This window comes from Poecile atricapillus, chromosome 3, assembly GCF_030490865.1.
Source record: "Poecile atricapillus isolate bPoeAtr1 chromosome 3, bPoeAtr1.hap1, whole genome shotgun sequence".
Lineage (NCBI taxonomy): Eukaryota > Metazoa > Chordata > Aves > Passeriformes > Paridae > Poecile > Poecile atricapillus.
The window spans coordinates 71,305,719-71,330,077 of record NC_081251.1 but is presented as its reverse complement, the minus strand read 5'-3'; the positions used below and the strand labels follow the sequence as shown (position 1 = coordinate 71,330,077).

The 24,359-nt window shown below is 39.3% G+C and overlaps 1 protein-coding gene across 1 annotated transcript in view; it reads right to left on the bottom strand.

Annotated features, from left to right (window-relative positions):
- The window catches only part of PCNX2 (pecanex 2), a 150,004-nt gene that overhangs the window by 84,456 nt on the left and 41,189 nt on the right, over window positions 1-24,359 (bottom strand). The window contains exons 13-17 of the mRNA XM_058834378.1: window positions 21,172-21,343; window positions 16,109-16,219; window positions 15,430-15,521; window positions 4,808-4,917; window positions 3,315-3,411 (exon numbers count right to left, since the gene is read on the bottom strand). Coding sequence (XP_058690361.1) covers window positions 3,315-3,411; window positions 4,808-4,917; window positions 15,430-15,521; window positions 16,109-16,219; window positions 21,172-21,343 — 582 coding nt within the window. The remainder of the gene's footprint in view (window positions 1-3,314; window positions 3,412-4,807; window positions 4,918-15,429; window positions 15,522-16,108; window positions 16,220-21,171; window positions 21,344-24,359) is intronic.

Below are 24,359 nucleotides of genomic sequence, written 5' to 3'. Positions count from 1 at the left end.
ATTATTATCACAGAATCATAGAATTGTTTATGTGGGAAAGATGTTTAAATCACCAAATCCAACCATTATTTTCAATTAGATTTTTTGAGCTTTGCACAAATCCTTTTATTAGCTGTCTAAATGTTTGTACTAAAAACCAGGAAGGAGCCTTGAGTTTGAATGTAACACATCATCACCCTCAGGCCACTGCTTAATCTAGTAATCAGCCATGTGGATGCCTACAGAAATTAATTATAATGGTAGGAAGCTCCATTCTCAAAGTTGAATGGTCAATTATCAATCACAGCTGCTTCATAATTCAGGCTTCCGAAGCTGGCAATTCTTACACAGCTATTCAAGGAAAAGAAAAGGGTAAAAGTCATGCAACTAAACATTAGGATGCTGTATTTATTAACATCCTAACATCAATGCAAAGCCATCCAGAAAACAATACATTAAGTTTCAATATTAACCTTGTTTGCTTTCAGCTCCTTGAGAAAGCAATTTGGTTCTGTATGCCTCTGGCTTTCTGATTAAAATGGATCTTATTTAAATGGTGTTATGTAGACCATGTGTCACCAAGGCAAGGCTGGCTTGTGTTGCATCCTGCCATCTCTTGCCACTGACAGGGGTTAGGAATACTCTCCTCACAGAGAAGCACTTCAAGAAAACATGAGCTAACATCATGAAATCTCTTCTGAATACTGATATATTGTTTCAACCAGCTTCTGAACCATTTGAAGATCCCCTTACAAAACTTCTGGAAATTATTTTAAATTGGCTTTGAAGAGTCAGCTGAATCCTACATCCTAAACATGTCTGCTATTGCTGAAGCAAGTCAGAAGGGACTATGGCTTGTTTGTGCTCCTTGAACTCGATGCATGTGCATTTTCTCCTGCCTCAGTTCTTCCCTACTTGCCCTATTAGCACTGCATTGCTGAGATAGCAGTGGGAGTCTCCTTGGTGTTTAACTGAGACAGAGGTACCAGGTAACACAGGGGTTCGACAAACAGCCCACATTAATCAGAAATTGCCCTCTCTTTCTTCAGCTAATTTCTTCAAAATTAGCACTGCTAATTGACATCGTAAGCAAATACTTTTGCTTACAGTTTTTATACAGATTGAAGGAAGCCCAGACAGTGAGGAAAAAAAAAAAAATGAAGGCAAAGAACTAGCAAGCTCCAGCAACACTGAAGGAAAGCAGCCTCTGCCTAATAGCAGCAGCAGCATGGAATATCAAATGTACAGAGCAAAAAAGTGCCAATTCCCTAATCCAGGTATTTTCTGGAGTGCCAGGAAGCCCACTTAATTAATCCTAAAAGTGTGACAAAATGTGACAGGAATGAAACACTGTGAAGAGAAGAACTGAAGTCCTGTGTCTGGCAAATCCCAGTGCAGTTATCCCTATATTTCTGCATCTTCCACCCCATTGGCTCAAGGGTCCGAGTGCAGCTGCACAGTGTTAGTGTAAGACAGAAGATCCCTGTCATTGTCACTGATATAAAAATTGTTCATCTGCAGAATTACTCCATTTTGAAAATACAGCCAGGATCTTAGATGTAGATTTTTTCCACTATTTTTGGGTTTTGTTTTTAATATATTAAAGCCTTGCTCAAGGTTTTCCTCTGTGCTGCGAAATGAAACCAGTTATGGGGACAGCTGCAGTAACTGCTTGAATCCCCAGGCTGGGCTCCATCTGCAGAACAGATGAGATCAGACTCTGTACTCCTCCAAGAAAAGCACTATCAGCAAAAGACAGAACTACAGGAGCATGAGAAGCTTTCCATTACATCTGCCATACAGTCCCTCTATACAAGAATGGAATGTCAATGAACCATGGCAATGACCTACACACCACAAATACCACAGAATACAGCAAAATTCTAACAAAAATACTTTGCTTTTTTACTCTGTTTCTAGATGCACATTCATATTCCAGTATCAACTGTTGCAAACAGCTTAGTTTGCAAGAAACTGTACAAGCAACAAGAAACAGCCATATCACTCAATCTTATGTAGGCCCTGTTAGAGGACCAAGTCTAAAATAACATTATACATGGTAAAAATGACAATCTAAGCAGTAGCTTAGAAAAGCAGAAAACATTGGTAGTGTGGGATAAATGCATATGCTGAATGTAGGCTGTGTAACGCCTCACAAAATGCCTAAGAAATGATTCAAGATGTACATGAGAGATGCATCCCTTTGAAGGAACATCTGGAGGCCAGTAGGAACTATGGACTCCCAGCTCATGTCCAAGGGTCAAAAAAGGCAGTCTATCTTCCAGAGACTCTCTGAATGCTCTTGGATTTCAGAGAGAATTCAGAAGTTTAGGAATAGCTGCCTAGGTTGCAAATGCTTGGATGCAGGCGCTGGGGATGTGGTCAAGAGGAAGAGCTGTCTGACAGCCAGGAAGCAGGACAGTTCACATGACTAATAAATGTCAAACACCCCTTAGCATTTCTGGAAACTTGATGATCTTCCCACATAAATGCCTTATAAGATCAACCTCCCTTGGGTAACAGCAAAAATTTTTTTTTTAATATAAAAAGACAAAAAGGAAGATGGGTCACTTTGCAGTGTTTATGCTGAAGTGAGAAATAAGCTGACACAAACTTAGAGCTTCTGCCAGACAGTAGTAAATAAACAGCCTGCCAAGCAAAGAAGAGACGATGAGATGGCAATGCTTGGCACCAGGCATGTACCTCCCTCTCCCATACTATCCCAGTTTCGTGTGCTTCTTCCACCCCTAGGTGCCAAGTCTGACAGTGTTCTCCACTTGGCTCAGCTGGGGTGGAGGGCACACAGTCAAGAGTATTTCCTGGCACAGAAAAGGCATTTCTGAAAAACAGGTGGCCCTAGCCATAGAAAAATAAAGAAAAAGGGCTGTTTTAAACACATGTAATTCTGTGGACTGAATCCTGTTCCTCTCCAGTGCAGAGAGTTTGGCAGGACTGATCATCTGTTTGAATGGTTGTTGAACAATCCAGCCTACCTTGGACACACCAGATTGTCAGGCTGTAACTCTGTGCATAGAACCTGCATCAGTTCTCTCTGTACTAGGATGAGAGAAGTCCCTCTCCCCAAGCTCTAAGAGTGAATTTCCCATGAACTATATTAAAGAATCAACGTGGCAGAGCCCTTCAAAGGAGCCCTTCAGAAAGGAAAATGACATGTATCCCCCTTCCCACTGCTGGCCTCACCATAAAGATCATCTATCTGTGCCTTTAGTAACTTAAATTGCAAAATGACAATATTTACAAGGTTCCTCAGTGGGCAAAATAGATAAGAGAGAGAGAGTGCTTTGGACAGAAAGTAATGAAAGAAAAGGCTTTACCACTGATTCTCTCATTTTTTCTGGGAGTGGATCTTCTGATGAATCTTCAAATCGTTGGCGTAGATTATGAGGGACATATTTACACTGAATAAGGGACCTGTTTAAAAAAAAATTCCTAGTTAGGATACTTCTGAACATGTGCAACAGATATTCCTAAATATTCCTTGAATATTCCTGAAGGACAGAGGAGGAAGAACAGCCTCAGAGTTCTTTCTTCATGCAAACATTAGCATTCTTATCTCTGTACAGCTGGGGATTGACACAAACCAGCTCTACCTGCGATCAGGACAGAAATTCCTCATCAGAATCCTGAGGAATCTCAACAGCGCAATCCATGTGACTCAGTCATTTTGAGGAATGAGCAGAGAGGGTACTCTTACATTTATGACTCTTATTTCTGTTTCAGCTAAGCTGAAACCAATGAGAGCTCTTTAGACCCATGTTAAAATGGGCAAGGAAGTACAAACTGTATGTTCATTTTCTTTTCTAGATCTATGTACTACCTCCTCATCCATCTTGAATTTTATGCCATAGGCCATACCTTAAACACTTTTTCCAATCTCCTTAACTTATTTAAAAGAAGTTCAGAGCAGTTTAAAGAAAAAAAAATCTTAAATCTCTTTTTTTAAAGATTACACATTTTTACAGTTGCACAATAAACATTTGATGTTGTTGTACATGTGTTCTTAATTTTTAGATTTTTAACAACCATTTCAGTTGCTGAAGATAAAACTGAGCTGTCTGTGAAGCAGAATTCCAGATGGCATGGTGATACTGGCTGCACAAAACCCACTTGCTTGCTCAGCCCCACAGCCATAGGTGTAATTGCCCAGCTGCTTGCTGACCTCCACAGTCCCTATAACAGCCATATATCACAGTTTCCTCACTGGGAAATTCACATTTTCTGCCCCCGAGGAATGGATCTATTGGGTCTCTCACACATCCTCATCATGCAGATCACAATGTTGGGACTTCTTCCCTTAATCCCCCTTGTTTGCAATGTCAGCTCCTAGCATACACTTCCTTTCCTCAGTTACCTCTAACAAACTGTGTCAGAGAAGAAAATAAAAGATGGAACCTCAAGCTGAGAAGCATAACCTACTGTAGGAATCCTCGGCAAGAGCTGGAATTCAGCCATCTTCCCAGCACGTTAAATGTCCCTTCTCCTGGCCCCAGTGCTACCCAATGCACATTCTGCAACTCTAGTCACCTGAACCCCCCTCAGCTACATCACTGTCCTCCAACCTGCCAAGCACACAACCTCCCAGAGGGGAAAATCTGCTTCAGAGATTTTGGATAGCGCTGCTTAAAGAGCACCAGCCCTGCTGGTGATCTGACTGCAGCACTTCATTCATATACATGACCGATACCAACCATGCAGACATGGCGAGGAATTTCACCTCCCCACAGTACTTTCAGGAAGCAACCCCTGTGGTTATGAAACCCTGGCTGTGTGCTGTACAATCAGCAAACAACATTTACAGGCAACTTACATCAGCACAGATGGGTCGCTGCTTTGTCTGCTGAGGTGATAAGAAAGTGCAACTAGCAGACCACAGAAAGCAGAGAACAGTGCTGGAATGTGCTGTGCATCCCAGGGTTCCTGAGAGGATGACAGAAAGCAAAGTTAGGAATGCAGAATTTAAAAATCCAAAGTAGGTTGAGACATGCATCATACATGCAATGTTACATGCACAACATCTAAATCTGTACACCATCTACCACAGACTGAAAATCCTTTTTCATATCAAAGTTTATTACTGTGAAAAAAACCCAGCAATTAAAGGTATGTTTTGTGGTCATACTATGCAACTCCCCTATAATCAGCAATTAGATAGGAAAATACATGAAAGGCAGCTTTTCTTTCCTCTTAAATAAAACATAAGAGGAAAATTCTCATTAAAACGAGATCTGAGTGAAATCAACTGCAGTGTATTTATCTACATGCTAAATTGATATGCAGTTACTTAACCTGTAGCCAGACTGCACTTAAGAAATGACAATATCACGTAGCTCAGGCAGTGGGGTTTCTTTCAGACATATTTCTGCTGCCTTGTGCATTACACCCCGGCCCTGCCTGGATGCTAACACAGCGGAGAGGGAGAGCACTCGCCACCGTGTGTGACATCCCTGAAAAGGGAAACAAGAGATGACTGACACACTTGCCTACACACTCTGGACAAAACTGAGATGAGAAACTCTCTCCAGGTGACTCAAACAGCTAAAACTGGCTAGAAAGAATAAGAGAAGGAATTTAAAGCTTAAGGAACTTTTATCAAGATTAGCTTTATCTGCGAAGTCATCAGGTACAAATTAGGGATCCTAAGACATACTGGTAGCCCTATCTGTGAGGAATACAGATTTCATCTGTGAAGGACACAGGAACGTGGAGCAAATCCATAGCCATTTCACACACTGGTTGTACTCCTTGCCTCCACATAACTTCTACCTGACCTACCAAGCGTGAACTCACCAGATCCTGGCATCAGAGCACCTTCTGGACGGGTTTTAGAAGCAATGCTTGTAGGATCTGTGAAACTTTAGGCTAGTGCAAACAAGACTTTTTCTACATGGTTATCTCTTGCTTTAAAAACTCAACAGTTAGTACAGGACCGATATTTTCAGAGGATAAACTAGGTTTATTAGCCTTATTTTGCTCAGTTACATGCATGATTTCTTAGCATATTAGGAAACATTCAGTTTTTTTCAGGTGCAATGAATACTGAAGACAAACTAATTTTCTTTTAAGTGTCAAACATCTAATCCATTGCAGCATGGAATTTTGCAAATTAACTCTGAAATTCTTGTTATCCTAATAGTAGTACCAAAAAAATGAAATTTTAATTCCAAGAACTATCTTCCCCTCGTCATACTACTGAACATCACAAAGATGAAAGACAGAAGAGCCAAGTTCTATCAAACAATCCTACCCAAAACAGCAATTATAAACAGAAGAGATATTCACATGCTATTATTGAAAGAATTCAAACCATTTATTTGACAATTTAAACTTTACCATACAATCCTACTCTGCGTTTCATTGTTCCCAGTTTTGGGGCCAAATATATTTTGGGTTAGCTTTTCCCGTGCTTAGTCTCATGTCATACTCAGTTCATATTCTTCAAAACACTGAAGAAAATCAACTGAAGCCAAAATGTTTTGAAAATGTCTGAATCATAGCCTGTCCAAACATCCTTTGCATTTTCAGGGCAATACAACTGTGTACAGATCCTCCCAGCAGCTTATAAAGCATGACTGTCCCTTTGCCCTGAAACTACTTTTAAAAACAAAATACTATCAAGAGTTGGGCAATATTCCTGATACTGAAATTTATCAGTAGCCAGTTTGAAAAATCATTCCACCCTCTTTCTACTATAAAGCTGTACACAGCTGAATCCCCACATTAATGTCTCAGGAATTCTATTTCCATATTTTCTGCATATTACACATAGCCTCTGTGTGGCCTGTGTTACAGATCCAAACTGTCACTGCTCCCTCAAAACTCAGCGATCAGGGAGCCAGGAAAGCAGGTAAGACAGGCATCTATTTGCTATGTGCAATATTTGCTATGTGCCTAGAGAACAGGATTTTCCAGAAAAATGCTACATAATGTTGTAGAAAAGATGAAAATGAAGAAAGGAATCATTTCTCCAATATCAGTGTGATGTACCCTCTTACATTTTGTCATTTTCCACCCCCACTAATGATGCCTGGTAGCTCTAAATTAAAAAAAAAAATAAAGAAAGAAAAAAACCCAGTGTAGTTGATAATTGAACAATGATTCTTCTCAGTGGGAAAACAGGAATGACAGGTTTTACTCTTGGAAGCTGGTATTATCTGTCATACTAGACAGGGACTTTCACTTCCTAGTTTACCTCACTGGGTTGAGGTGGCATGTAGTGTTTTCATATACGGTTTTGGCTTCAATGCAGACACTCACGTAGTCATTTTTAAAATAAGTGAAACAGACTTACAGGGTTAAGGATGAAAGGCATGAGTTACAACAGACCCAGTGGTGGGAGTGGGGGTGTTCCATTCCAACCACAGAATTGCGTAATCCCAAAACAATCCACTAAAGTGGGAGATAAAGACGACTTTGAACTTATGAGCCTTTTCCCCCTGCTAGAGGTGGGAAGGCAAATGAATTTTTAAAAAGTAGTGTTAGTAGTTTTCTGTCCTACATTATTTATCCTTTTTACTTCTTTCTCCTCCTAAAAAAGTGTGCATGTAGCACACTTATCTTTCAAAGATATGTTCAAATAAGTCATATGTTCTACTCCAGAGACAAAAAGTGCTCTGAACAGAGAGCCAATTACGCTAAGTAGAAAATCTTGTTACTTTTTCTGTTTGTTTTTTTTTAAATTTCAGGGTATTCCTCTCAACTCAGAGATGACTTTGCAGATTCGTGCAGTGACAGCACCATTGAAGGTGAAGATGTTGGCACAGTGGCTGGCTTTTTAAATATGGAGACAAACTCCAGATGGTCTTCACACACCTGGTTTTCCATTCTCATGATTTCATCACTATTTACAGAGTCAGAGAATGGATTGGGTTGGAATGGACCTTTAAAAGTCACGTAGTCCCTCATGCAATTCAATCAAACTTTCTTGGGTCTTTCTCCTTACCTCCACACCCCTGCTTCATCATGGATCTGTGCCATTGCTCACATATCAAGCAACAAGCAGGAAGGGCTGACAGTCAACCATTCCGCACGTGTGATGGTTAAGATGGAAATAAATATTGTCATCCTATTTCTGAACATCTAAACACTGACTTTCTGAAAGAGATTGTAAAAAGGACCCCTCTTCACCCCCAAAATAGTAAGAACTTGTTCTCTACAAGGCTAACTATAAGCTTAACACCATATTACCATGGATACTCCTTTTCAGTGAACACCAACAAGCAAAATATGTGAATTAATGAGCCTCAAGTTACACAGATTAAAGACAGATTCTAGGAAGAGATGCCCACCAGTCTTATCTTCCCATCATCCATGGAAAACAGAGCATTACTTTCCCAGTTGATCTTCAAAAACTTGACAAGTGGTAAGTTACCAGAAACCGGTATCACTGCCCACTCCAAGTAACATTGGCCCTCTTTCTCTGAAATTGCTACTATCTTGGACTGTATTTTCACTGCTGAAATTCAAAACCCACAAGGGCTGGACTGATACAGAGGTGTCCATGTGTGTCCACACACGCCACATTACACAAGGGGATCGCAGTCTGTGACTGGAATCCCTTGGCTAAAAAGCAAGATGAGCAGCAGCTTCAGGCAGGAAGAATGGATACTCATATTTCACATAATGGTGAGTTTATCCTAAAGAAATAGTGTAGATTTCTACATTCCTGTACAGTGAGAGCAACCCTGGGCCATGTTGGATTCTACAGGCATAATTTCTTTTTTCTATCTGGAAAATAACTTCTTATTCACAGAAAACTAAGACCATAACCACTGAAGTTATGTATACAGTGCAAGACCTGACTATGGCTGTAGACTTCACTTGCTGAAAGACATGGTATCTAGCAATACTCTCCAAAATTAACACCCCTAACAGCTCTTGCTTGAATCTCAGGGGTCTCTAAATTGGAAAAGAATTGCCTCCAAAACCTCCAAAAGGACTGAGAGTATTCTGTGCAGCAGAAATAAAGCTGTCCAATAATACTATATTTCTATTTTGGGTCATTCAGGAATTCTGTCTATATATATGAGCCCCTTCACTGCTGTCTAGAAATTTATTTGGGCAGCCTTAGCAGACTGAGGGAGATGTATGCTTGCAACTCTTTTCTACCATCAAACTCCCGGACAAATATTGCAAAATTATTAGTACACAGATGAAAACTGCATCACTGAAGACAGGAAGTAAGAAGTACTGTTATTCTGATTAATGAGTTTCAAACTCATTAAACAAACCAAACTACATCAATGTGAGCTGAGAACAGTTTAAAATCCACACAGAATTTTTAGTAACTGTCCATTGAAGCACTAAGTAAGCCACCAGAAAGTACTTTCTTCAGGTATGAGACAACAGAAAGTATGTAACTTACATTTTAAAAAATATACATTTGCACAGAGCTGGAAAAAGCTGGTATGCCACATATGAATACATTCACATCAGTTTAATTTTTACCCAAGTCCAAAAATCTGATTTTTTTTTTCTTTTCCAGGCTGATTAAGATAAACTGCAAGTTCCATAAAAAAACCCAAAACTCTCTGGATGACAAGTAATTAACTGGTTCTGGATACGTTTCAAATCCAAACCAACTGATATGAACAGAAGGCAGAAGACAAGGTCTGACTGCTTCCAGAAACAGTCAGGGATGTGCTCTTCTGCCCATGGCAAAACTCTGGGACAATGGAATGCTAAAGACTGATATCAGAATAGCTAAATTCCAGATCAAATATTTGTAGAAAGAGGGCATATCTGCCTTTTTTTTTTAAACATCTCTTAAATATTTGGACACAGACCACAAAACAGATGGAGCAAGACACAAAAATCTGAAATTCTAGTCAAGTGAAAAAGATGGCACAGAAATTCCCATGTCTCCAATCTGATGGATGTAATATCTGAAAAATAAAAACACTTCCTTCTGGAAAAAGAGAAAACCCTTTCGTATCTCAAAGCTAAGGTAGCTATTAGAGCTGCCAATTTCTGTTCAAAATTACAGGATTGAAGATGAGATCAAAAATAAAGCCAGGCTGAAGTAAACTCAGGTATTGCTAAACTAAGCTCATTTACCCAAGAGCTTCAAAAAAAGTAGTGAGCTGAAAAATTGCTGCTATTGGATGTAAGAATCCAAGGCATGACCAAAAGAACTGATAAAACCATGCTTAGGATTTAGAGCTTTGTATCAAGCAAAAGTAAATGAAAGTTCATAGAGGATCTGGAAAGAACTGGAATAAAGAGTGTTGATATCATTAAACAGAGATCTGGGAGATAAAGAAAGTTCAAAGCAAGCAGAAGAAGCTCAGGTTTTTGCACTTCAGAATTGAAGACATTTACCTGTGTACTAGCCTGAAACCAGGTTTACAGTATTGTTATATGCAAGGATGGATAAGCAGCTGGTGTCTATCACTCATGATACTAATGTATCATGGGGAAAGATTTATAAAGAGATGCTCTACAGCACCCCAAAGCTGTAACCAAATCACCTTTGCATCACTGGGAAAGCACAACAGAAATCTATCCATGTGACTTCACATCATCACCACAGGGAACAACATCTGCACCAGCCAGGGCAGACAGAGACTTGTAAACCTGTTCTACTCACAATATGCTGCTTTCACTGACAGCAGTGATAAATACTGTCCTGCCCATCAGTCCTCAAGGCCTCCAACACACAGACAGAGACCAGTTATTTTGTGCTCATAGCTTTTATGGAGAAATTATCTGTTGTAATTTCAGATGCAATACTCTGTACTTCCTACTGTGAACAATTTTGGGTTTCTTTTTTATGTGACAGCTTTACAGAAGATGAAAACTGATCATCCCAGCAGTAGCACCACGAGAGGAGGTCCTGACAAGCTGCAGACCCACAGCTCCTCCACACCAATATCAAGCAAGGGCAAAGCTGCTTAGGAGCCTTATGAGGATGGGAGCCCCATTTCCTGGGACAGCAGCTGGGACCCGTTTGCTTCCCAGTCACCTCTGAACAACACATTCCTTTCTCTCCTCCAAGGATCCAAGTCACACAGCGTACACACAGGTATCACCATCTTGCAGACAGTTTGTGCCTGCCCTGGTGACAGTCTGTCCCTTATTCTAGTTGTGTGAAAGTGCACATTTGGCCACATAACAAACACCCCAGGTCTGCCAGGTGAGCAGTGTACAGCCACTCCCCAGAACATGTCATGTGCTCTGATCAAGGCCTGTGATGGGACATGACAGAAGCCTGACGCCTGACCCAACCCGCACCCTCACCGTTCACACAGGACTACAGATCTGTCCATCTGTTTTTAGGTGCAATATGCATTTTAGCCATGAGAGAGAAATATTCCTGGTCATGCAATGGCAAAGGCACTGCAAGGTCACTCAGAAACAGTGACAGGCCAGATGAACTTGTCAGACATGCCAAACATTGTCTGCAGGTCACAGGATGAATGCTCAACTGAGAATACTGTATAATGACTTTCCTAAGGCAACTTACCTGAATGAAAATCCATGTTCTCACAGATATACTAAGTTAAACTGTTAAGTTAAACTTACTTAGATATAAGTTAAATGATACATCTATACCACAGCTGCTTTTTCATAAAGGCTCTTAGACGGTCTTGTACAACATAATTCAACAGCAAAATCAATCTGGACAAGGCACAGGACTCCAGCACAGGCCTGTTAGTCTCAGTTTTCAGAGCTTATATTCACATCCTGAAAGTTACCTTGAGTACTTACACTGTTCTGTGGACACATCCTAAAACAATTCCTACTTCCTAATTTTCTAAAACTGAAGTCCTAGAGCAAACAATTAATCACTGTGAATTTGCTATTCTAAATGAATTTCAAAATCTGAGCACAACTAAATCAAACTATTGTATGTATATATAGCTTATGCTCTAAAAAAGAACAAGAAAAATTCACTTAAGAACACAGATTTATTATATTTTTTTATTTTAATAAAAAAGAAAATTAATATTGTAAATTAATTATTCTTCCAATTAACTTCTTCAGGAGTAATATATTTCCGTTCAGAATAATTAATGTACACAGAGAAAGGAGTCAGACTATTTCATCCTGCAAGATTATAACTAGAACACAAGAACCACTTAAGGAAGGAGAGAATCAAGCCTGATACCACTGGAATGTTCTTCTGGCTGGGCATTTGATGTGAGCAATTGTTCACCAGTAAAAAGCACAAAATCACTTAGAGATCCATTCTCCTCTGCAATTTATTTCAGGAAATAGAACTCTGGTAGTTACACCTGCTGAGCTATAAGATGTTCTGCCAATAAACAGAATTGACATTTGAGGATGCTACATTTCAGCCAAAAAAATACGCTTTGCAACCCAGAAGTCCTCTACCAAATGGAATTCATCATATTTCCCTACCCTGAAAAATTTTGATTATGTTGATTTTTTATTTTTTTGACCTCCATAAATATTGAAAATTTTGTGATGTTGTTTTTGGCAAACTCACCAAAAGTTAACAGAATAAAATAAGGATAAAAAATAAATAACAGCTATAAAGTGCAAGTATGAAAAAGATGTTCCTTCTAGCTTAAAGAAAACCATGTTACCACTGTTGTACAAAAAAAGACTACAGCATTTTCTCAATTTCTAGAGTACCAAAAGTTAAAATCTTCACTTAAGATCATAAATTGCTGCTCACTACTTATCAAAACAGTTCAAGTTACTTACAGGTGTATTAGATCACCTATTCAGGATCAGATTAAGCCTATTTCTACTCTTCCTCCATCAGCCGAATAATCATTGTCTTGCAACACTACAGAATTCAGTTCAAAATAAAAATCTCTGGACCCGACTGAAGAACAAGGAGGTTTAACACAAGTGCTTATTTCATAACTTCTAGAAGAAAAAATGTATGAAATTTCAAGCACCCCAGTAGACTGATTATGAGCTGAAGCAAGAGGAATCATCTTTACATGCTTTAAATTAACTTTCTCAGAAGTGCCTTTACAAGAACAGTGCCATTAAAATTCAAATTAACTCTAACTTCTGTGTGAATAGAAAGTCTAAACTTAATATTAGTAATTTACAACAGATATCTTGTAAATCTTTCACAGCACTCAACTTCAGGGTAGCATTAAAAGCATATTTCTAAGCAGTTTGAAGCCTAATCCACAAGGAGATTGCTTATCTACAAAGCCACCTGCATGCTGTAATTTAAAGTATTATGCTGAGAAAAGAGTGTGTAAACTATTTTAAGTGGATTTTTTTCCTACTGTTTACAAAGAACATTTTTGAAGTATCCATAACATAATTTCCCTACTCTACCCTCAACTAGTGAATCACCTCTGCTAATCTTAGGAAGAAAAAAGAAAAAAAAAAAAAAAAAGAAAAAAAAAATCCTTCCCCAGGTATTTTCCTGTTTAACAGTAGTTTAGCTCCTGCCTTCCATGTCGCTCTTTTCATTTTTATCACTGTTTCTCATCCCAGTTACCCATTTTCTCCCTCTGTTCATGCTTAAGGAGAGCCTCCTTCCCTAGCTGCCAGTTTCTGAATGATTAATATAGCCAGAGAACAGTAGTAGGGGTACTGGCTACTTCTGCAAGAAACTGCCCAAGCAGCAGTTAAACTTTGTAGTATCAATCACACAGCTGGGTCAGGTCTAACACATACAACTGATAAACTGGGTGAGCCAGGTGACAGGAGATTCCCTGGCAGAACACCACATGTTCAAAGACATTTAATTTCAAGTGTCTTAACAAAGCAGCTGAGATGCTGTAATTTATTTTGTAAGGACTCAAGTCACCAAATGTGTTTAACACATTTCACCTTACTATTGGGAATGGTTAAGAACACACAGCCAGCTCTGATCGTCTGCAAGTAACCATTAAGGCATTATAATTGTCCTTCTTTGATCTAAGGCTCCTGTTCAAAATGTCAAGCAAAAAATTGTTGGAAACCACTACAGAAATGCTGATGTTCCTAAAAGAATTCCCTTAAAGGAACACCTGACTGCCCCTCTCATCTGTGTAAATTGCCAGCCTGGACACTGATGTGATACATCCTTGGCAGCTGCAGAACCTCATATTGGGTTCTCCATGTGGACCGTGCATGTGCCACCACAAAGCTTCTTCTGACATGTGCCTACAAGATGTCAAGGGCAGCTTGTCAACCACAGCACATCCTGCTGCACCCCTGCATGGACACTGACAGCATCCAACCCTCAATGAAACACTGCCAAAAGGCTGTCCCTTATAGGATAAATTTTCTTACAAGTCTAACATGAAATTCTGGTCTTGCTGTGTTCACTGGGAATTTTACAGTCAATCTGAAAGCAGACAAAATTTCACTGCCATTTTTTAAATGTCCCAGGCAGTGCATAGGCACTACACACTAAAATAAAAATTTTTAAAAAAGTTTAAAAAAGCTTTAGATTGAATATTGCTCAAAACTGGGCATCACTGCTAAGGGAACCAGTCCTATGCCAGCATGGAGAGCTGTGGCACAGCTGCATCCTGAGCACCATACACAACTGACTCTCCGCATCTGAAGTTAACAGCAGAGCAAGAGAAGGCACAGAGTAGGGTGACTAACAGCTACCTCTGGGAAAGCAGCTGCTTTACAGGGAGACATGAGAAAGGCAGGCACTCCTCAGTTTAAAGAGATGGCTGAGGAAGGTATATTTGATGCCTGCAAAACTGTAAAGGTAGCAGACAAAAATAATGCAGACCAAGTTTTCGAAAATCCTACAATACTAGGCATCAGGAAGACATGGTGAAATTAGCAGGTCAGCTTAAAACCAATGAAGGACAGCACTGCTTTGCACAGAGCACAGTGAACATCTAGAATTTGTTGGCACAAAGCTGTGGAGTCAGAGGACCAGCACATTCAGGAGGGGACTTGACAAATTCATAGACAAGTCCACAGACACCAAATGATAAAAGCACACTCTCCAATATCCCTAGTGTAACAATTGTGGAATATTAGGGAAAGAAGTGGCAAACCCAGTCATCTGGCTTGCATTAAATTCCTGAATTGCATTTCCCTGTGGAAATTACAGACACATTACTTACTTAGATACTCCACTGGTCCCCTCAACATTTAAATTCTTAGACATATTGTTATAAAGGAACAGCAAAAACCCCACTAGGAATTATGCGCAAATCTGGCCTGGCTATGCAGGTCAAGAGACTGCAGCTTTTCAAGTCAAGGCTGCTGTTTATGTTTGTAGAGAAAATCCAGTGGATCATTTCAGACTGATACATATAAGAGGCAAATAATCACAGGTATTAGACACACATTTATTTCAGAATTTCTGCTACAGTTTTGGTCTATTTCAGTGTAACTAACATGCAGAAACTGAAGCATGGCTTGCAATCCTTATCTTGATAAGCAACAACACTATAGGACCTAACAATGCTAGTCTCCCTAGATTACATCAATTTCCAGTTCAAAATTTTGAATTGTTCCAGTGCTGCTTTTCTGGCTTACCTTCACTGCACTGAAGCAGAAGGCATATAGGACAATCAGAACAACAAAGCTTCGGGAAATGCTGTACAGTGCAGATACGAACCCAGCAGCAGCTGAAACAGAGACATGTTTTAAGTGGGAAGGAAGAGGAACTTTGTTTCTGACCCAAACTAAGATGATAGTGTAGATGCATCTCAATCTTCCCTGCTACTTAAGTTATAATGAAAAACAAAAAAACAACCCACTACCAACAAAAAATCTTGATGCTTCATCTCCCAAGGGCCTTCTTTAATCTCTGACTGAAATAACACAAAGAAAATTATCATACATCAAATATCTTGTCAATCTGCCTTTCTCTGGAAGAATGCAAACTTTTTTTTCTTCATGTTAACAAAAAAAGAAAGTTAAAGGTTCTCTTTCTCAATAAATATAGTAAAAATTCACATCACACATGCCAGGAAAGAGCTCTTTGATATCAACCATAATCTGCAAACTAGTTTTGAAAAGTTGTATACAACTTTTCAAAAGCAAAACGAAATCTAATCAAGTGGGCCTTATAAAAATTCACCCCACTGTTAGATGAATAGAATTAGCTGTTTGAGCTTTAACATGCACTGTGCTATATACCATGCAGTAATATATTCTAATTTGAGGTTATAAACCCAGAAGAGGACAGCTCAAGCTGCAGATGGCTACTTACCAGAACCACCAAAAAGCAACATATCTATTTGTTCCAAAAGATATATGCAGAAGGTATTGATTTGAGGGAAAAGTCCAAGAAGAGAAATTGCAGGAAAGCAATATAAAAACACTAAGAAGAAAAAAAAAAAAAAGTATTTTAGAACATGGTCACACATCCAATGTACAGAAAATAAAGAAATATGCATGACAGCAGAATAAGAAATTGTTGCAATAAATTCTGAAGATTATTCAAGTAAACATACCTTAACCTTAGCAGCAATGATTACACTTCCTCATGTATTCAAAATAAATAATGCCCATTTTACACATAAGAAACTAAAGCTCAGAGTTAAACCTTAAGATTGATTTTGGATAAAAACAGTGACAGAAAAATTACATTACATAGCCTCCTTACTGCTTCTCAAATACTTTCAAGATTATATTTGTTCTTTTCAAAGTAGAAAATTTTTAATTTGCAGACTTTGGAATTTCTTCCTTGAATCTGAGATGGTTCAAGAACAGCTATAATAATTCAAAATAAACAAAAAAAAATAAAAATCAGTGACTGAGATCTGAAATATCTTGGCTATCGTAATATCCTGCCTCTCCCATCAATCAAAAGCAGACACTTACAGCAGTCTCCAAACATGGTAGAAAAGCTATGGTGAAGCTTCCCCAGAATATTCCGCCAGCAACTAGCAGAGTGGACTTTAACTTCGCAGTAGTGAAAGAACATTAGAAACAGGAAAGAAACTCAGGGGTAAAACCCAGTCTTACAGCTTTACATACCCTCTTTCTGAATAGAAATGCTAATTTAAATACCCATTTTAATGGCTGCCTCATAGGCAAGGAAAAACAGGAGTCATAATTCAAGTAATCATGCCACTAGTCTTAAGTCCTCCAGCAGTTCACCTCCAGCAGTCTTCCTTCCCGCTAATTCACTCTCAGCTCCACCACAGAAAATGCTAAGCAAGGCTTCTAGCAAAGCACCTAAATACACACTTGACCGTAGTGTAAACGTTCAAGAATACACACACATATTTAATCATATTCTTACTGCTTCACTGTACTAGTACCACAGTGTTCTGCATGGCAGAGAGAGGTGTGTGTCAGCCACTATCCCTTGTAAGCAAAGATGTCTTTGTTACTTTAGATCCTAGGAAAACTGCAGTTTCCTCCTATTCATTCTCATAAAAAGCAAATTAAAAGTACAACTTATTCCCCATTCCCCCAGTCAGATTTTTGAGAAGGAAACAAAAGGATTTGTGTTCTTTCCTGAACGCTAATTTCACATCTGCGAGCTCATCTGACTAAGGCATCTTGCACTAAAAGGGAACAATACACCAAGTTTGATCTGACAGCTTTTATCTTCACTGTATTATACGTTACTGCTATCTAACACTGTAAATCTTGCTGAGAAAGTCCAACACAGGAAAGAAAATGACATGCTCAAATGTTAAACACAGACAGCACTCACTTAAGTATACTTGGATTCACAATGCCCCTTCAACACTGCTTCCCGTACAAATTATCCTTATGTAAGAAAACACAGAAATGTTCTCTTCTCAATTTTTTACAAACAAATGCCAACATTAAATTATTCTTCTTCTATTACTCTGCACACTTCTAGATATTCCACCAAGTCATGCCAAGCCAAGCAAGGACCACTCTTGAAGACAGGCAAAATGGCATGAAAGAAAACTGCTCAGCAGGCCATGTGGTCCCACCATGGATTAACTATCCCAAAAACACACTGCTGAAATCCTCAGGAGATATTGTTCCTTCTGCAAAGGATTTGCAGAACTGCCAGAACTCATCTTAGACTACTGACTTACAGCCCAAATGATTGCTTTTGCTGTAGCAACCTCAGAAAAAGTGGAAAAAGAGCAGTGGAAGGAAGGATGAGATTAAAGAGTTGACAGTACACCAAGACATAGAGACAAATGTAAACAAGGAGGGAAAAGTTAGCTGACTATAAAACTGTCCTCACCTCACCCACTCCCTATTAATACCTTGAACAACCCTGGCAACTTCTTTAGCTAAGGCATCTTAGTTTATCTTATCCTGCACCAAGGAGCACACCGGAGAGGAAAATAAACAGTTGTCACCTACAAAAGGATTGAATTTAGAAGCAGCAGCTCCCCTTGTGGGAAGCAGTCAATAAAGGTAACTGATTAATCTTTTGAAAGTGCATTATGAACTCTTCTTTAAGCATCACACATTTTCATACAGACCCACAACACCTTAAAAGCTGGATCACTAAGAGATCGTTATGTGAACTACTCCATTTAACACTGCAGTTTGCCTCTAAACAAGCACATATCACATAAACGTGATATGTGGGAAACATATGATATGAGAGGGAAACACAGATTATAACTTTGGAAAATTTCTGTCTTTTGAGCAATATGGAATGGCAACATCATGCATTGCAAACATTTTAGACATTTAGAAAAAGATTATTTAAAAAAAATTATATCTGAGTAGTATTATATTTTTTTGTTTTGTTTTTTTTCACAAGGAAAATAAAAAGCATTATTTCAGTGAGAAATAGTATTTTTGTTCTTCCACTCCTGAACATGGGAGAACTTAACATTCATAGGTTTTCTTCCCTTGACAGAAGCTCAGACACTGTTAAAAGGGGCAGGCAGAGGACTCAGTATCACAAAATTTTGCCACTTCCCAATTCTTAAGTCTTCTAAGATGTCTGCCAAATAATTTCACTTACCTGTTGAATGTTTAAATGGTTTCATCACAAGAACTGTCATATATAAAATGCATAACTATTTTTGTCACTAACCACACCTGTAGTTCCCAGTGAATGAGGTTGGTTGTCTGTGCCCTTACTTGCAATTGATATGTTAATCCAGCAAAAATATTAACTGAAATAAGGAATTCAAGATGAAAATCACAGTCAGATCTAAAGTCATGAACCCCCAACTAATAGAAATATAAATCAATAGCAGAATCATCACCAATTTAAAATAAAACAGAATGAGACGACAAGTAGATTGAAAATAAATGAACGTGTTAAAAACCATGTTTCATAAGTAATTAGGTTACACATCTAACAAATCTGCAATTATTTTCTTTTATGACCCTATTTCAAGAGTTTTATCAGAGTATGATATGCGGCATCACACTAGCTCTTTGGTATGTTCTATGATTCACATGACTTTTGCTTTCTTTCGTAATAAACACCTTAAATAAAAGACTTTTTCTTTTTTTGGTATTTGCAATGCACAGTCAAAAATCCCTTGATTTCCAAACATATCACTTCCAAATACCAAAATAAAGTCTGAATAAATTATGATTAAAACGTAAACTAAAAAGTCACCCTATTATGACAGACCAATTAAAAATACCTAGCAAACAGGAAAAATTGCAAAACGGTAGTAAGACTTTATTGGTATTCAGAGGCACCAACTTCCCCCATTATTTTATAGCCCAGAACAAATACTTCTACACCTCCACTACCTAAGAGAATCGACATTAAAAGTGCAGCAAGATGCCACAGGATGCCAGCCTGCCGTGGCTTACAGGGGTCACTGCACTGTGAACAACTGCAAGGACTCACAGCAGCCAGAAGTTAGGACTCCCATAGAGACAAAGCAAGGAATAGCCAAAGCACGGCACCAAACATCACTTGAACCAATACACCTTGGCAAAACAAGAGCAGGGGAAAAGCAAAGAGAAAGGGTTTCTCCTCTCTTTCCCGTTTAACGCGTGCCAGCTGGCGAGGTGAGCCTGTATTTCCTCTCTCCCCCACCCCCTCCTGCTTCAAGAACATGCTCTGCCATCTCTTTTGAGACCAGCCAAAATTAACACATTTATACCCACACTTTGTTTTCTTATGCTGGTTGCTATAGTTTTTCATTTATCTCTATCCCAAGTGTCATCTACAATTCTTGCTGAATTATTTATCAGCATTTTTACTGCTCACCTTTGACAGAAAGAGAAAATAAGATGTAAAGAGAAACTTAAATGAGACCAAAGGAAAGTAATGAAAAAAAAGCTAATTAAAATAAGTGAGATGCAGCTCTTCATATTCCCCTGTTTCTGGTGAGAAGAACTGGGAGCCATAGTACCCACATTAAGGACCAGGAGGCTTTCCTAAAAATAGTATGCCTTTCAGGCAGTAAGTCTGACCTGAGAATAGCAAAAAGCAAGTACAACAGTCACAGGTGAACAAAGACCTCGAAGGTTATACACTATACCATAAAGCCAGTTTTCTACTATTACAGTAGGTTCTCCCAGTTCTAAATTCACAAACCAACAGGCCATCTTTGGTATACTACAACACAGCTTTCTGGGAAATTTTCACAACTTTTATAGTAAACATCACACTTCCTACTTTGTACCTTAACAGTCTTGCATTATTCATGGGAGTCCAGTCCAGCACTTGTATCTGTGGCTGAGCTAGTGTAACATCACAGCTATAGACTGTAAGTGTGGTGTGCAACAGGAAGAAGTGTCCTGACAGCATAGGGTAATGTCAACTGTGGCCACGCCAAATTAGTGCCAAGGGATTATCAGATCTGTCTTGAGGCAATATCTGAATGTCCTCAGCAACCTCAGAACATGATTCTAGAAGGAAACAGGTTGAAAGAGCTACTGCAAAGTGGCTGCTCCACACTAACTGGTCACATGGACAGTATGATTAAACTAAACCAAGATAAAGCACTTTCTTCATGATCAGAAGATTGATGTTCATCTGAGGAACTGGCATGGATTAGCTTCCAGGCATTAAATTTAAAACTCAAGTTATTCTGCAGTAACTGCTCCACACAGACAAGCCGTTACAAAGATTAACTGCGTTTCACAGATGATGATTTTTGCTAATAACATCAGTGACTTTTAGTTTTCTATGGAGACATTTCTATGAGCCTCATTTCATTAAGAATTCCTTTTGCATGAGGGAAGGTTGCCAGCCTCCCCTCGCCCCATCTTAAGTCATTCCAAATGTTTCTATCAATTTGACTTTGAGTTGTGCCTCCATAACTTGCGTTTGATTACCAGCATGGGAAAACACATACTCACACTTAATTCCCTTTTGCAGTCCTTGGAAAAATATTGACTCACCTATTACATGGTCTCTGGCTGACTGGAGAGATCTGGGTGAGAAGAGCTTCAGGCCATACATTGTATAAACAGGAGGATTTGTGTCTTTAGATCCAGCATCTAGCAGCAAAATAAGGCCACACAATATACAAAAATATACAGGTCTGCTGTAGATTATGATTTTATTGTGTCCCTGGAAGAAGAAAAACCAAAAAGTTAGTATTTTAAAGTAAGAATTTTCATTCTTCTCGTGCATGCACTGCATTAATATGGAGAGAGGGTCATGGGTCAGACAAAATATTTTAATGACTTATACATAATAATTACTAATAAAAATGTTACAGGGTATTTTATCTTCTCCAGAGGAGATTTTCAAAAGGCACAATGAGCAGTTAAGACTGACTCCAGCAATCATTTATGCTTTTGAAAACCTACCCTTCTGGACCTTTCAAAACTTACTAATTCTAGGAGTCATCACCTTCTGTGAAGAAATAAACTTCAATCTGTATGAATTGTTCTTTTCAGTAGAAAAATAATTTTTCTCTATTTCTTTTATTTTAATGAACATCAGCTTCAGGTGGCTTGACTTTTTTTTTACTTTATGAAATATAAACTTAATTTAATTTTTAATTGAATCCTGGGAAGAAAAAATATGAAGAAAAAATATAATAGAGCACATCCCCAGTACAGTGTGAGGCATGGGGATAGATTTTTCTTCACCAATTTAACTTTTTTGTTTCTTTGAACCACTTGACAACAAATCAGCATACTTTCTGAAGGGGGTGACACTCATCAGCAGTTTCTGATCTGCTTCTCATGAAGCACTTTTAAATGGTGATCCAAAGGAATTAGGATGTGGAAGGAATCTCATCTGACGTCTTTCACACACATCTCTCACACAATTGATTCCCACTAATCCTGTGGGAACACTGTTGTGTGGCTGCAGGCCAGGGAAACTAATAGACACTAAAGAAGAGCCTTAATAGTTCTCCTGGTAGCAAGCTTAAGGGTAACTAAGCCATTTTAAACATGGATGAGTCACAAGACTCCTTGAATGTGAAAAGTCAGGAGCAAAGTGACAAGAATCCAAGCCTGCCTTCCATAAAGCTGCTGTGCAACTGCTCTAATTTGAGAAACGTAATTTAAGTGAGTATAATAAAAGATCATGTCTTTCTTTGAGTCTACTTACTGACTTGAAACTGTGGCTGTGTTTGTTTGGCTGCCAGCCAAGCTCGTATGTTAAGATTGCTATTAACTGATCTGTACTCTCTTTTGGGATCAATCAGTTAACAAGGTGGCAGATTACAGGGAACTGGTGGGCTTACATCGTGCCTCACATCTATGGAATATGAATTAAGTCAGGGACACAAATCCTTGCTGTTTAATCAATTTCAATTTTACTACTGCTTTTTTTTTTTTTTTTTTAATAGGACACATGTCCACAAAATAATCTGTGGAGAATTATAAAGATAAAACTTTTAAGAAGAAAAATAATTTAAACTATTACTTTCTGGCCTTTTTTAAACTTCAGTTCATTTAATAAAATATGAGCTGTGCCTTATGAAAAGAAACCAATAAATATGCACTAAACAATTGCTTAATGTTTTATATCCCAACATTCACTCCAGACCAAAGTCTTTTTTAATGTGATGTTACATTGTCACACCTCTTGAGCTATGGAAGCCAGTTTTATCTTTGCATGGTGATTATTTGAAGGCAGCTGGGTAAGACAGGGTTGATGACCACGAGCCCAGAGGTTTAACTCCACACACCTTGCAGTTCCATGCAGAACACTGACATAATCAGGATTACAGTGTATATTTAACTCTTACTTCTAAAGTAGTTTACAGTGCACTGGGTGAAGAACTGGCTGAAGGGCGGGCAGAGCTCAAAGGGCTGCGGTGAAAAGGGCCACATCTGGCTGGAGACTCATCAGCAGTGAAGTTCCTCAGGGCTCAGTTCTAGAGCCAGTTCTGCTCAACAGATTATCAATGATCTGCATGTAGGAACTGAATGGACCATTTAGCAAGTTTGCTGAAGACATCAACCCTGGAGGTGCTGTTGACTCTGTTGAGGGTCAGGAGGCTTTGCAGAGGGAACTAGATAGACTGGAACACTGGGCAGTGACTAACAAGATGCAACGCTAGGTCCTGCTCCTAGGATGGAGTAATGCTGGGCAAAAGTGTAAATTGTGAGAGGTGTGGCTGATAAGCAGCCCTGCAGAAAGGGACCTGCGGGTGCTGCTTACCAGCAGGCTCAATGTGAGTCTGCTGTGAGTGCCAAGAGGGGAAAACTGCACCTGGGGTGCATCAAACACAGCAACATGAGCTGGTCAAGAGGTGCTTATCCTGCTGTACTCAGCACTGGTGCAGCCCCACCTGGAGTGATGTGTGTTTTGGGCCTCACAATTTAAAAAGGATGTGAAGGACCCTGAAGGCATCCAAAGGACAGCAACAAAGCTGGTGAAATGGCTGGAAGGAATGTCCCATAAGGAGCAGTCAAGGACTTCAGGCTTGTGTAGTTTGGAGAGGACAAGGCTGAGGGGCAGCCTCATTGCTCCCTACAGGTCCCTGAGGAGGGGAAGTGGAGAAGGTGGTGCTGATCTCCTGTCCCATCCAGTGACAGGATGTGTGGGAATGGCTCTAAGTAGCACCAGGCAGGGGTATTTCTTTTGAAAAGGTGGTCAAACACAGGAACAGGCTTCCTAGAGAGGTGGTTCATGCCCCAGGCCTGTCAGTGCTGAGAAGGGGCGTTTGGACAATGCTCTTAACAACTTGTTTTGACTTTTGGTCAGCCCTGAAGTGGTCAGGCAGTGGCACTGGATAATCATTGTAGGCCACTTCTATCTTAGTTAGAATAGACTAATTCAATCACTTCACCATGCTAACTACAGTAATGCCACTTATGATTGAGGAAGCAGATTCCAGAGGTTTTCTGAAAGCTGCAAAATGTGAATAAATACTACCTTCCCTGTTTTTCAGGTGGTGGTGGGTAATGAGACAGAATCATGAAATCTTTCTAGAATCTTACCAACAGAAGCAAAGCAATGTGCCAGAAATGCATTCAGAAGAGCGGTGTTTGCCCAGCTCTTGCACTACTAGGGATGTGTTCAAGCTGAATGAGATTCCAAGAGCACGGCAAATACTCCAGTCCCCACATCTGGGGAACATGCAACACAACACAAGAAAGAGGAGCTGCTGCAAACATTA